Here is a 14,572-nt window from a genome sequence, read left to right on the forward strand (position 1 = left end):
GAGATTCCTTAAGAAAATAAAAGTAGGGGTCCCTGGGAGGCTCAGTGGGTTAAAGCCTCTGTCTTTGGCTCAGGGCATGATCCCAGGATCCTGGGATTGAGCCCCACATAGGGCTCTCTGCTCCACAGGGAGCCTGCTTCCCCTCCTCTCTCTGTCTGCCTCTCTGCCTACTTGTGATCTCTCTCTATGTCTGTCAAATAAATGAATAAAATATTAAAAAAAAAAGAAAATTAAAATAGAGCTACTCTATGACCCTGCAATTGCACTACTGGGTATTTACTCCAAAGATACTGACGTAGTGAAAATACGACTATATGTATCCCAATGTTCATAGTAGCAATGGCCACATTCACCAAACTGCGGAAAGAGCCAAGATGCCCTTCAACAGACAAATGGATAAAGAAGATAATGGTCCATATATATATGATGGAATATTACGCAGACATCAGAAAGGATGAATACCCAGTTTTTGTATTAACATGGATGGGACTGGAGGAGATTATGCTGAGTGAAATAAGTCAAGCAGAGAAAGTCAATTATCATATGGTTTCACTTATCTGTGGAGTGTAAGGAATAACATGGAGAACATTAGGAGAAGGAAAGGAAAAGTGAGTTGGGGTAAATCAGAGGGGGAGACAAAGCATGAGACTGTCGGCTCTGAGAAACAAACTGAGGGTTTTGGAGGGGACGGGGGAGGGGGATGGGTGAGGCTGGTGGTGGGTATTAAGGAGGGCACATATTGCATGGAGCACTGGGTGTGACGCATAAACAATGAATCTTGGAACACTGAAAAAATAAAATAAAAAAATTGTAAACAACAACAAAAAAATAAATAAAGTTATGAGAATTAAAATATGACCCTTTGATCTCTGATGTTTTAAAATACATATACTATCCATTGTTTAGAAGCTGCAAGGAAAGAGTCTGGTGTCCTGCCAGTGGGATTATAATTTGTGAGAACCATTCTGGGAAGAGCTTTGGAAAAATATTTCAAGAGTCTTAAAAATACCTGTAACCTTTGACCTGGTTTACTTCTGGATCTATACCACCAGGACACAATTTAAAGTCTTCCTTCTTAAGATTTATATAAAATGATATTGTACACCTGAAACTAATATTACACTAACTGGAATTTAATAAAAACTTAAGAAAGGATTTATATAAAATGATGTCCAGGGACACCTGGGTGACTCAATGCCTAAGTGTCTGCCTTTGGCTCAGGTTGTCATCCTGGGATTCCTTGGATCGAATCCCACATTGGGCTCCTTGCTCAGCGAGGAGTCTGCTTCTTCTCTGCCTGCTGCTCCCCCTTTTTGTACACTCTCTCTGACAAATAAATCAAATCTTTTTTTAAAAAAAAGATGTTTGCTGTAAATTATGATAGTGAAAATACAGAAGGAATGAAAAGTTTCCATAGTGGGAAATACTTAATAGATTATCACATACCACCTGTTATTTTCTAGCCATTAAAATCATGCTTTGAGAAATATTTAACATGGAAAATATGAATAAAATTAAATGAAAAAATCATATGAAAAAGTGCCACAGTAGTATGATAATGTGGTATTGGGAAAAAAATAAGGGAAAGAAAAGAAATATGACCATAGATAAAATTGGTAGTAAACTTAGCAAGTTAACATTTTTATATTTCTATGTGTTGGCCATACAGGGGATCTTTGATACTTAGTCATATTTCTGGTATTGTTCTAATGTTCCACAGAGAACTTTTTGTACTTTGATAGTTAAAAAACTTATTTTAATAAAAGTGAAAGGCAGAGCATGAACAAAATCCCAGAAGTCAGAACATGCATAGCTGGTCTGTTTGTGGCTCAGAAAGGTGGTAAGGCTTCCCCCAGTCAAGGTGGGTGAGGAGAAATAACGAGAAGATATAGTTATGTAGAGTCAAAGATGGTGACATTGTCCCCAAGGAGCAAACATGGGTTGTTGTTGGGACCAAAAATAACCCTTATTCTTTTTGTGCATAAAACATAGATATAAAGAACAGTACATAGACTGTCCAGTATGTTTGTGGCATTAAAATTCCACAAGTGGGGTAGAAATTAGGAAAACCAGTCTTAAAGGGCTCCTTGGTATGGTGATATTAAAAAAAAATTTTTTTTAAAGTTGGAAAACACAGGTCTACAGTTAGGAATGGGGCAGAACATGAAGGGAACAGACAGCTGGAGGCATCTGACTTATTTCAATAGAAAACAGAAAAGGTTTGAGATGAAAGCTTGACAAGAAGCCCAGCTGGGCTGGGGGAAGGAGAAGAGGGCCAGCGAGGTGCTAATGACACCGGTTGCAGGGGTCAGGGTCCCAGGTGGCCACAGTGAGAAGGTGAAAGTTCTTGGAAGAACTGCCAGAGCAAACAACCTTGGAAAACCTGACTATCCCAAATAACAATGGAAATATCAGCTCCAGATGGTGAAAGGAACAGTGGCCCATCAAAAAACCAAACATGGCCTGGCATTGTGGAATGCATCCTGAAAAACCCAGTTGCTGGTTAAGTCCTGGAGGCTGTTCATGCCTTCCACCCCTGCAGAGGGGGGGGGGGGCGGGTGGCCCCAGGGCCCCAGGGCCCCAGGGTATGGTCTCCAAAGCTGGGCAGCACCATGGGGAGTCCCAGCTCTGTCTTTCCCTAGTGGGATCATCTTTGGTGAGTTATGCAACTTCTTTCAGCCTCTGTCTCCTTACCTTGGACCTGGGATACTATGAGGATCAACTCAAACGATTTGTGGCAGGGAATAAATAAGATAATAAATGTGACTCCCTTAGCCGGTGCTGGTAACCGGATGCACCCAATAAACACTGACCCTTGTTAGTGAGAAAGCTGGTGTACTCTCTTGTAATTCTGCAAAAAACGAGGGGACAAATTGCTTTCTAACAAGGCAATGCTCTGAAGTTGATCCCGAAGGTCAAAAGCTTTTTTGAAACTCCCCATGTGGGGCAAAACACAGCCTTAGAGAGAGATAAAAACTAACAGTTATGCTACTTCTGAAACCAATATCACACTACATGTTAACTAACTAGAATTTAAATAAAAATTCGAAACAAAAAACTAATAGTTACATACCTCCCTTTTATTAGTATAGCATTTTATGCACATTAATTGTTTTGAACCTCATAATGAGAAAGAATGAATTATGTAATTTGAAAGCATTAGCTAACTATTCCTTTTACAAGTGAGGCCACTGAATACCAATTAAAGATGGCCTCACCAGTACAGCTGCATTTTGCTGCCTGGCTGTGGGTACAGCTGGGATACAATACCTGACTTTATGTTCTAGCATACAGCCAACTCAACTACCACAACGCAGCTCATGGGAAATATCCAAATTCACAAACTATTTAGGAAGTGGCCACATAAAAGCTGACAGAGGATGCTTTGTGCGTATGAGTCCATAAGCCCTAACTGGTGAGCCTCTCCATCCTCTGTGACATCTGGTTTACCAGGAGAGAGACAGGACTTACAGTTTTGTTCCCCTGAGAACTTCATCGCTGTACACATTGGGGGTTTTCATCCTCTGTGAGTCTGCAGTAAGAGAAGGCAGCCTCGTGTAGGCGGGTGTTTTCCTTTCAGAAGTGTGGAGCACTCGAGCATCAGAGGTTCGGCCCAGGCGGTGCCGTGTCAAAGAAAGGGCACCGGGCCCTGCACCCAATGATCTGTCCTCTTGCTCATTCCTGCGGGGTGGAAGTCAAGCTGACTCAGCAATTGCTGCCACCAATTGCTGACTCAGATGTCAGCATTAGAAGAACTTGTGTCCATGACCAGACATCATCTAGAACAGTGCCTGGCTCAATAAACATTGGTTGAATGAATGGACAAACTATCATTTCCAATTCAATTTCTATTTCAATGAAGAATCTTCCACAGGGGGAAAGAAGTCTAAGGTTCTCACGATTGTAATCCTACAGTAGAGCCCACAAGGTTAAGAACTCACAGCTCTCTTCCCCTTATCTATCTGGCCTAGCCTAACGGTGATCATTTTGTGGTTGCTATTAGAATGGTGTGTCTTCATTCTCACGTGTGGCTTTCTCCTTCCCTAATGGGCTCAGGTACACCTAGAGCATATGGGGTTAACCAGGATGCTCCATATCCCACAAGCTCTGTAGTCTTCAGGGCTCAGGGGTATCCAGCTTACAGAAGAGGCAGGTAATGATTTCTTATACATACTGTGTTCTAGGTCTCTGCTGCAATGGCTTTGCTTGAATTGTCATCACACCACTCAAATCACTATAAAAATTGTTGGAGAAGCGATGAATCTGAGAAAAGTAAAAACAGTACAAATTAAAAAATAAGCACCCAGTGCTATTGTGATTATTGGTGCCTGTCAGGAATTAGCAGGGAAAAAAAATGACACACTCCAACTGGCTAATTTGAGGGAAAAAATGGAACACGTATGATATTTTATAAAGATGTGGGAAAAGAAATTAACAAGGACTGGCTTAATTCCCCCAGGCAATATAACTACATAACAGTAGAGACATATTACCACAAGCAGACCTAGAAGGCCAAAAGTAAGGGAGAAGTTTCTGGAATCTGGATAGCGTAACTGGTGGGGAAAATGCCACCAATTGCTGTGACCTGGCCAAGAGGCCAGGAATAAACAGCGTCCCGCATTCTCCTCCCCTGCTCTGAGCTCTGAAAGCTGCAGGGCAAGGGAGCCCTTCCTACAGCTTGCATGCACCAGCCTCCAGAGACACGGGTGGAAGAAGGTAGAGGGAGAATCTGGAGAGGCAAAGAAAGGCTACCCCAGCTCCTAATTGGGCTGTAGCTTCGGACCTCTTCTCCTACCCCAGCCTTCATAGCTGGCTCTATGTAGTTGCCTTGGGAGCTGCACAGAAGCCTGGAAAAAACCCAAACACCAGATCTCCAAGGTTTACATTTGAATTTCAGTTCTAACTGCTTCCTGTTAGGTGGTCTTGGAAAGATGACTTTGTTCCTGGAGTCTTAATTCCCTAATCTTTAGGTTGAGGATAAGGACACATACTTCGTATGAGAATTAAATTAGATAACACTGGTGGAAGCATGAAGTGAGGGTAAATAATCATGATTTCCCTATCTGGTCCCATGATATGGCCAGCTGGGGTTGAAAACAACATTTAGATTCAGGGAAACGGGATTTCTGAAACTAGAGTCATATTCTAGTTGGAAAATAGATGTAGCAACCACAATCACATTTCCCCCATGATGAATGTTAGAAAAAATGTTAAAGGAATAAAGTAAGACCTGTTGTAATTACCGCTAGAATGCTTTGACTATTTCAAAACAGGCTCTAATAATATTTCATTTTTACTTCCCCCTTTGTTGTCCATTCTTTTTCTCTTAACATTGATCCAAACGAAAACAACAAATTAACTATAAAAAAAAATCTTCAAAACCCATCCAAAGCTATAAAAAGAAAATGCTTGTAGAAAGCCCTTTAGATTTAAAAATTTTCATATTTCTCAAGTTTACTTATATTGCCTAATACTTAAGGTTCTTTCCTATGTTGTCATCAGCTGCCCATTTTTATATGATTCATACTGCATATTTGGACATGCAAAGTGGGAAACACTGTTGAACCTGCCTGAGCAGTTAAAAAAGTCCAAAAAAGGGGCACCTGGGTGGCTCAGAGGGTTGGGCCTCAGCCTTCAGCTTAGGTCATGATCTCAGGGTCCTGGGATCGAGCCCCACATCGAGCTCTCTGCTCAGCGGGGAACCTGCTTCCCCCTTCTTCTCTGCCTGTCTCATTGCCTGCTTGTGATCTCTCTCTCTGTCAAATAAAAAAAAAAACAAAATCTTAAAAAAAAACAAAACTGTTTAAAAAGTCCAAAAAATACAATAAATGGTAGCAGCTCTGAAAGTTTATTTGGAACAGCAGAAGCAAAGAAGGTTTGCCATAAAGCCCTTATGCTACAGAGGAAAACAATCCTATGAGGCATTTCTATTTTAAACTTCTGCCCCCTGGACCTTACACACTATTCTGTGTTCTTCCAGTCTTGCAAAGAGCATCTGTTTGCTCCTGTGTTAGGTGCACATTTTTGTCTCTGCCTTGAATATCTTCCTTTCAGGCTTACTAAATCTTACCTATCATTTAGGATTTAGTTCATGTATCACTCTACTTTACGGAGGTATGCTGCTTTTCCCCTGAGCCCCATGGCATATATGAGGTAAAGGACATAAAATTACAATATGCAATAGGATAGGATAGGATAGGATAGAACAGAACATACAATTTACATCTGGTTATGATGAAAGCTAATGCTTACTGAGCACCTTCTCTACACTACACGTTGTACCACGTCTTATTTCCTTTCCTTCTCACACATATCCTGACCAGGTCAGCTTCCTGACCACATATCCCATAGATAATGGGATGAAGGCTTTGATTCAGGATCACAGAGCTAAGAAATTGTGACGTCAGACCCTATACTTGTAGTCGTATAGCTCAAACTGTCATCCACTCTACGATCTACTGACTGACTCATGCTGCCTGTGTGCGTACGTGTGTCGTAGCATTTGGCATGGCTTGACTCCCTCCCGCTAAACTGTATGTACCACAAGACCAGGAATCCTGTCTTACCCTTTTGTTCTGTTCCCCCACATAGGACGAGCTGTGCGATACATAAAATCTAAGCTCCTTAGCACTACTGAAGGTCTCCCATGAACAAGCTCAGCCTTTCCAGCCTCACCCTCCACCAGATCTTTGACTAAGGAAGCAAGCTGAGAAAAATGTATTGTGTGCTTAGCATGTACCAGGTTCTGTGTTAGGTGCTCGTACCCATTCATACGATTCTATTCTCACCACCCCAGCATTCTCGCCTCTACCCCCACTCTGCCCAATCACTGCTCTCCAAACGTGACCCCTTCATTCCTTCATACCTCTGCCTGGCCTGAAATGACCCACGCAGACTTCCTACCCATTCAAGACCTACTCGTTTCTTCATGTTTCTGCTCAATGTTCACCTCCAACCTAAAAGATCAACATTTGAGCCCTAGTCAGGATGACTCATTCTCTCTGTGATTCTCCTGAGGCCTTGTTCGGCACCTGACTCACATAATGTATTGCCTGCGACTTGTATTGTACCTCTCCTTTGACTAGAACGGGGACCATGCTTTGTTCAGCTATATATCTCCTCAAAATACCTAATACAGTGCACTTTAAATATAAACTCAATAAATGTGGGATGAGCCCAACATATTCTCACTGACTTACTTTATTTTATTTTTTATCATTTTGGTGGGAAGACCGGAAAACTCTACAACCTTCAAATTGGCTAGAAATATTGAGAAAAGCATTTTTTTTCCTCTTAAAAAATATGGAAATAGCCCCACAGCTCCAAGCAGGTCAGAAGTGTCAAATCTGAGTGTCTATCCTCTATTATAGAATATGGGGCTGCTCCTCACTTCATGAAAAGAGCATTTTTTAAAATCTTGGCCTAATTGACAAATGGAACCAAATATTTGATAACAGAATAGCACTCAGACAAAACCAGCCAGAGGCAAAGATACTGAAGGAAAGAGAGATACTGGTCGCAAGCCTCTACCTGAGGTGGATTGAGGTGAGAAGCCAGGGATACGCTTCGGGTTTCAGAGCTTCTGCCTGGGGGGACACTCGGTGCATCAGTGTTAACACGGGACGTGAGTATCAGTGGAGATTTCTTCTCAGCTACTTTCAATTTTTCTTTCTGTTTCTTTCCTTCTGTGTCACCAAAATAAAATTTTTTTTTAAATTAAAAAAATCAGTATTATTAGGAAACATGTAATCGATTATATGTACTTAAAATTCACAAAGAGAGTCTCAGTTTTTCAGTTACAGTGAGTCTGCTATGGCCGCTGAACCCTGCAGAGAGCAGAGACCCCAACAGAGCCATTTGCTGATGTGAGGCTTTGCATACACACACGCCTATCATTTCAGTGATGGGTAGAAAACTAGGGATTATACACAGGGGCAAGAACAATTCTTGGTATTTTATCATATCTCAATCCTCTCAGTTGGAAAAAGAATAAATTTAAATTAACACGAGGAGTACCCTGTTGTACAAACGGATTCTGTGACATTAGCCACAGCCATTTCTAGGATTTATTTCTTCTCAATTTCAAGTAGTTAAGAGAACCTTTTATAAGGTTAAATGAAGTGATTATTAAATTACCTATGTTTCTGTTTTGCTTTACAGTTGTCATAAACAATTAAAAACCAAACTCCCATTATTAGAGAAGTTATTCTAAAATTTAGAGATTTTTTAAAAAGTAACTTTAACCTTCTTTCTTGTGGATTTCGATGTCATCGTTCCAAAGTGCATATATGTTATTATTATAATTCAAAAAATAATGTCCTTTTTGAAGGGATTAAAGATCATTTGTGAATAAGGGAAGAAAACCTGCTTCTCTTCTCACCCGATCATATCCTAGGTACAAGCTGGGTGGCCACACAAAACTGAGCAAAAAGAGTCTTTTTTTCTTCTTGTTAGGGCTAAATGCTGCAAATAAGTACCTGTGAGTGTAACTTCCCAATTTTTTCGAATCAGCTCTTCCATTATCTCTACCACACTTTTCCAGACGTGATCGAACACTTCGGCGGCCACCGCATCTTTGATACAGTCGTGAGGAGAAACGGGCGGAAGTCCGTGTTTCCACCACATCCTGTGGCGGTGAGGGGTTTTTTGTTCAAGACGTTCATCGTCACTAAGAACAAGCCACAGTAATTATTAAAAGTATCAATGGTTAAAGTTAAAATAGTGCTATCTACTTCTTTATCTCACTAATATGCACACCCATGTATATTATACTGTATAAACATAACTTTCTTTTTAAAATGGCACATTGTTGGGACACCCGGGTGGCTCAGTGGGTTAAAGCCTCAGCCTTTGACTCGGATCATGATCCCAATATCTTGGGATCGAGCCCCGCATCAGGGGTCTCTGCTCAGCAGGGAGCCTGCTTCCTCCTCTCTCTCTGCCTGCCTCTCTGCCTACTTGTGATCTCTGTCAAATAAATAAATAAAATCTTTAAAAAAAATAAAAAAATTAAAATGGCACATTGTTACTTTCCGATGTACCCGTTTTCGATCACAGGCAACTTTTTATTATTTAGTTTTTGCAGCTTTTTATCAAAAACCAACTGAAGTCTCTCTATTTAGTGCAGAGACTGGGCCTTCCTAGACCTTTGACCTTCTGGGCAGCAGCCTGTGTCTCCTCAGGGAATGAAGGCAACCATGAGCCTTGTCCACTTTCACCAATATGGTGAAGACAATTCTTGTTTTCTAGCTCTGCCATGTTGTCAAAAAAAAAAAAAAAAAAAGGAAGCACTGATCTAGCATAGAAATAACTTTCTAGGAATCCAATAGGAATCCAAGAGCTTCTGGGGGTGTATTACTCTCAGAAGAATGGAAAATCTTTGGGGCAATTAAAAAAATCATTAAACACTAAATGAGCATATAATCAAAATAAATTCCAAGTAAATTAATAGTATTGTACTAAGTCAATGTCAAATAAATTCTATTTACTCTTCTTTTCTGTCAAAAGCAAAATATTCTTCAATCTTTCCATCTACGCCATAAACCTCTTCTTGCAGGGGTGAGTCTGCCTTCAGGTCAGCAACCCCTGGGCCATCAGGGCCTGGCAGGGCAAGGGCTGAGCACGCCGTAGGGAGTATTTGAGAACCAGAGACATACAACCTGTGGGGAAAAGCAGATCCTCCATGAACATTGAAATATATTGCTTGCATGATTTGGGTGAGTCTTTAAATAAAGTACAGAATCCCAGACCCCCCCCCAAAAAAATCATTGTTTATTACATTTGATAAAATCGTATCCTTCAAAGAGACATTTTAACATAGGCAACATTAAAAAATGTTAAGGGCCTCCTAACTTAAGTTACTCTATGAGTTTGCATCCCTTTCCTGTAATAAGATGATATCTTGGCACAGTCCCAGATATGTGTGTCTGGCATGGAGGATTTATCAAAATCTGTTGGTAAGCAAAAGAAAATGGGATAGAGCTTAATTTCTTCTGCTATTGTATTGGAGCCTAGGATGGATCACAAGGGGTCAGGTTTTCATTTTGCATCTAGCCCACCTTTCAGAGTCTTTGAAACAAAGTTCAGAACTTAACTTCCTTGTTATCGTATTACACACACTCTCCATCATCATCACCATCATCATCAATCTAGAATTGGAAGCATCTTGGGGAACAAATGCTCTGTATCTGCCCTTCACTGAAATCTGAGCTTCTGAGTCAGTGGAACCAAGGCTCATGGCTAAGATAGACATAAAAAAAAAAAAGTATAACTAAAATGAAATTAAAAATACTTTCAAAAGTAACTTATAGGAACCTACTCTCTGCTGTTGTGGTTGTGTCCACAGGCATCTGAGAAGGGTTTGTGGACCACGACACTTGGCTCGCTGCCCTGGAAATGTTGGAACCCTTCATCAGTTGGCACGATGAGCTGTCTTCCTAATACTCTGCAAGGTACAAAAAGAAAAAAAAGGAACTTACTCATATTTTTGGTTGGAAAAAGGAAAAACTCTTTGCAACGTTGGAAGTCAGATGACACAATATTTTGAAGGCATGTGTATAAAGTGATACGGAATAGACTATTAATGTGAGAAGCACAATGGTGTCAGAGAGAAAGCATAGGTTTGACGAAGAGGGACAGGCTGTTCTTGCTACTGACGAAGAGATCTGAGGCAAAATTCTCAGGCTCTCTCAGCTACTGATTTCATGTGTTTGTTGTTTGTGCATGAGATAAAGCAATAGTTACCTGGAGGACTGATGAGTGGTTTAGAGATAATGTGTATCAGATTCGGACAGCGAGGGTAACACTGGGTTACCCAGGAGCTTCTCTATGTTAACTAATATTTACAAAATGAATAAAACTATACAAATATATATACCTGGCATATATTCCTTGGTCTTTTCTTTTTTTTTTAATTTTACATTTTATTTATTTATTTGAGAGAGAGAGTGAGCATGAGCAGAGGGGAGCAGCAGAGGGAAAGGGAGAAGCAGACTCCCCACTGAGAAGGGATCCAGACGCAGGACTCGATCCCAGGACCCTGGATTTGTGACCTGAGCTGAAGGCAGACCTTAACTGACTGAGCCACGCAGGCACCCCTCCTTGCAGTCTTTTTCCAACATCCCCTCCTTCACTTTTATCTTAACTATATAAGACAAGAGGGACAGGACAGGTCTGAGCTCCTGGCTTTTGGGTAAGTGCCCCATGCCTAGAAAAGTAAACGTCCACAATTAATCTCGGGTGGATGTATTAGACTCTTCAAGACAGGGGGCTTATGAAGGACTGAATAGAAAGATTTAAAGACTACTTTAAGATTTTTTTTAAGTTGCCTAGTTGAAGTAACCAGAATATCCACCTACATTTGTATGAGAGCTCTAATCTATGCTCCCAAATGCAATACAGAGGAACTTCTGATAATGGAGATGGATTTTTCTCCTAAGTGGGTTTGGCCAAATCACTGAAAGAGGAAAAGCTCTCCTTCAGACCAAGTCTATGTTCTCCACCTTTGATATGAAAAAAATAAGTGATCCTGGGGCGCCTGGATCAGATAAAGGTCCAACTCTTGATAACAGCTCAGGTCTTGGTCTCAAGGTCATGAGTTTAAGCCCTGCACTGGGTTCCTCACTGGGCATGGAGCCCATTGAAAAAAGATAAATTAAAAAATAATAATAACAACAAATAAATAATTACATACATACATACATATATATATATAAAATTCCAGAGGGATTAAAAAAATAAGTGATCCTTCCTACGTAAGGAATCTTCAGTAGTTAGAAGATTCATCTATCCATTCATTTGGCAAATAGTTACTGTGTTTCTCCTCCAACTCCGGCCCCCGATGGAGGACTGTCCTCAGCTCTGAAGACTGACGACTTGCTCACATACTAGTGAATATGAAGGTAAAGGATCGCTTCTACCACTCTTGCCTTTGTTACATACGTAATGCCTTTTTGAAAATGAGCTAGATTTGCTTCTCATGAGTTAAGACGCACTTGGGTACCTGGAATGTTCCAGTATTTCCTCACACACCATTTCAAAGGCTGTGCTTTCTTAGTAAAGACATGTGACCTGGATACGTATTTGCTTTCAGTCAAAATATACTGATTGTATTAAAGAGGCCAAGAGTTCCAGAACCCATTTCCGAGAGTTACTCTGAACTTCCCTACCTCAGATGGAGGGATCTTCTTGCCCACTCACTGCATTCCGCCACGAGATTCTGAGTCTGAGGGCTTACTTTCCCTTCAAATAACATTTCCTCCACCTCCCAGAATAACTGCTGCACTTTCTGTGCATTGGCTTTGTCAAACTCCTGAAATAGAAATGGTGCATTTTGTTACAAGAGTGAAAGTTGTAGAAACACAGCCTTCATCATCATTAACACTTACGAATTTAAAGTGCCCGTTATATAAGAAGAAATATGACATGATAACAAGACCATGGACTTTGCAGTCAGACATGGCAGTGGCCCAATTTTTACTCTTCTGGGAAATTACATCCCACTGTTGAGATTCGGCTTCTTTAACTGTTAAATAGAGATAATTTCTACCACATGTATTATGAGACTTATTTGAGATTTTATATAGATATAAATAGAGGTAAAGGTACACATATTGAAAGACATCTATATACTCACATGTACACATACCTACAATATCTACATGTATACATGTACACAGACATAAGTCCCTCATATAGTTGAGCGTGACACACTTAAGCACAGCTGCAAAATACCAGCTTGTTTTTCTTCTGATAATGATATCATTGAAAAGGAAAATGACTTTTATTTTTATTTCTTAATTTATTTTTAAAGATTTTTAATTTAGTTATTTGAGAGAGAGCATGAGAAGTAGGAGGGTCAGAGGGAGAAGCAGACTCTGCTGAGCAGGGAGCCCGTTGTGGGACTCAATCCTGGGACTCCAGGATCATGACCTCAGCCGAAGGCAGTCACCTAACCAACTGAGCCACCCAGGTGTCCCAAAGAAAATGACTTTTATATGACGGGCCATTTCCCTTCTTTTAATGAAGAGCCCTGGCCAAATTTTCTTTTAGGGTTGTGTGAACCTAAAATCTAATCCACAACTTCAGAGCAACAAAATGCACATTCATTTTTGATACACCTGATCCAAGATGGTCAAACCGGATTGATTTTCATAGAATTATACTTAATACTTTTTTGTTTTGCACCTTCCATCAGATTGATACTATACCAGATACCCAGACAGCAGGGGAATTGAATGACCTCTTCTAAAAGGCGAATCGGGTAGAAAACTAATAATATTTGCCTCTGCGGAGGGGACAGGGTGGCTGAGGTGAGAAAAGGGCTGACTTTCAATTTCCTCTCTTTTGGCTTTTGATGCTTTTTGCAGCTATTACCTATCAAAAAAGTAAGTTAAAAAGTTTTTAAATGAAAAGCAATTGTAGGGCCTGAAGGCATTTCAGTTGTTCCATAAATGGAAGTCACAAGAATCTTTCTGGAGAATTACATAAAAACATCTACTGAAAGAATTGCAGAATCGGGAAGGTATGAAGCAATGGTCTTCAGCCTTCTTCCTACCTGCAGACCCGGGAGTGAGGGTGGGGGCTGTTTGTCACAGGTGAGCTAGTCCCACCTTGTTGGAAAAAGCCTGAGTGGTTTGGAGCTGACTCCTTCCAGGGTCCCTCCTGCTGCTATGGGAAGCCCCGCTGTTACACACACACCCTCCCCTGCCCCCGCCTGAGAAAGTGGGCCCATTGGTGCCTTCTAAGTGGTGAACCGTTTTCAAGAGGGCAAAGGAAACCAGAACACACACCAAAAAAGTGCAGGAGTCAGAGCATCCAAGGTAATATAGTGGAGGTTCTTACGTAACCACGCGGGCTTCACAAAAGGTTGGGTCTCTATTCTCAGGAGTGCTTGAGGGGATAAAGAGGCAGGAGCCCATGGTTGGTAGAGTGCCCAACGAAAGCCTGAGCTGGAGACTCAGGTCCACGGAGCTAAGAATCCCACTCCCACAGAGAATGAAAAATAGGGTTCAAGTTAACAGCTTCTTCCAGGGTGAGAGGGGAATGTAAGAGATCTGATTTAGAATATGGGGGGGAAAGTCCCCTAATTATGGTGGTTTTGTACAATTTTTACTTCTCCACATTTTCTCTTGTATTTAAGTTGCTCATTGTCAAAGTCTGTCCTGAATTTCCAGTCACAGATATGACACCTATCTATGTGATCATATACAACATACTAGGAGGAAGGGGCTGGGAAGTGGGGAAAAAAACTAAATTATCAACAGCTATGACTCTGGGTTGTGTAATTATGAGTGATTTTTTTAAAAGATTTTATTTATTTATTTGACAGAGAGTGATCACAAGTAGGCAGAGAGGCAGGCAGAGAGAGAGGAAGGGAAGCAGGCTCCCTGCAGAGCAGAGAGCCTGATGCGGAACTGCATCCCAGGACCCTGGGATCATGACCTGAGCCAAAGGCAGAGGCTTAACCCACTGAGCCACCTGGGTGCCCAATTATGAGTGATTTTTGTTTTTCCTTATCTTATATTTTTTAAGTTTTTCTATGTTGTGATATGTAAACACATTCATAGGGATA

General features: G+C 40.9%; 1 protein-coding gene across 1 annotated transcript in view; it reads right to left on the minus strand.

The window, feature by feature from the left end:
* The window catches only part of FAM149A (family with sequence similarity 149 member A), a 61,189-nt gene that overhangs the window by 12,438 nt on the left and 34,179 nt on the right, over nucleotides 1-14,572 (minus strand). The window contains exons 4-10 of the mRNA XM_082715713.1: nucleotides 12,168-12,310; nucleotides 10,319-10,444; nucleotides 9,489-9,659; nucleotides 8,478-8,668; nucleotides 7,531-7,685; nucleotides 4,175-4,263; nucleotides 3,472-3,681 (exon numbers count right to left, since the gene is read on the minus strand). Coding sequence (XP_082571839.1) covers nucleotides 3,472-3,681; nucleotides 4,175-4,263; nucleotides 7,531-7,685; nucleotides 8,478-8,668; nucleotides 9,489-9,659; nucleotides 10,319-10,444; nucleotides 12,168-12,310 — 1,085 coding nt within the window. The remainder of the gene's footprint in view (nucleotides 1-3,471; nucleotides 3,682-4,174; nucleotides 4,264-7,530; nucleotides 7,686-8,477; nucleotides 8,669-9,488; nucleotides 9,660-10,318; nucleotides 10,445-12,167; nucleotides 12,311-14,572) is intronic.

This window comes from Mustela nivalis (assembly GCF_964662115.1).
Source record: "Mustela nivalis genome assembly, chromosome: 20".
Classification (NCBI taxonomy): Eukaryota; Metazoa; Chordata; class Mammalia; order Carnivora; family Mustelidae; genus Mustela; species Mustela nivalis.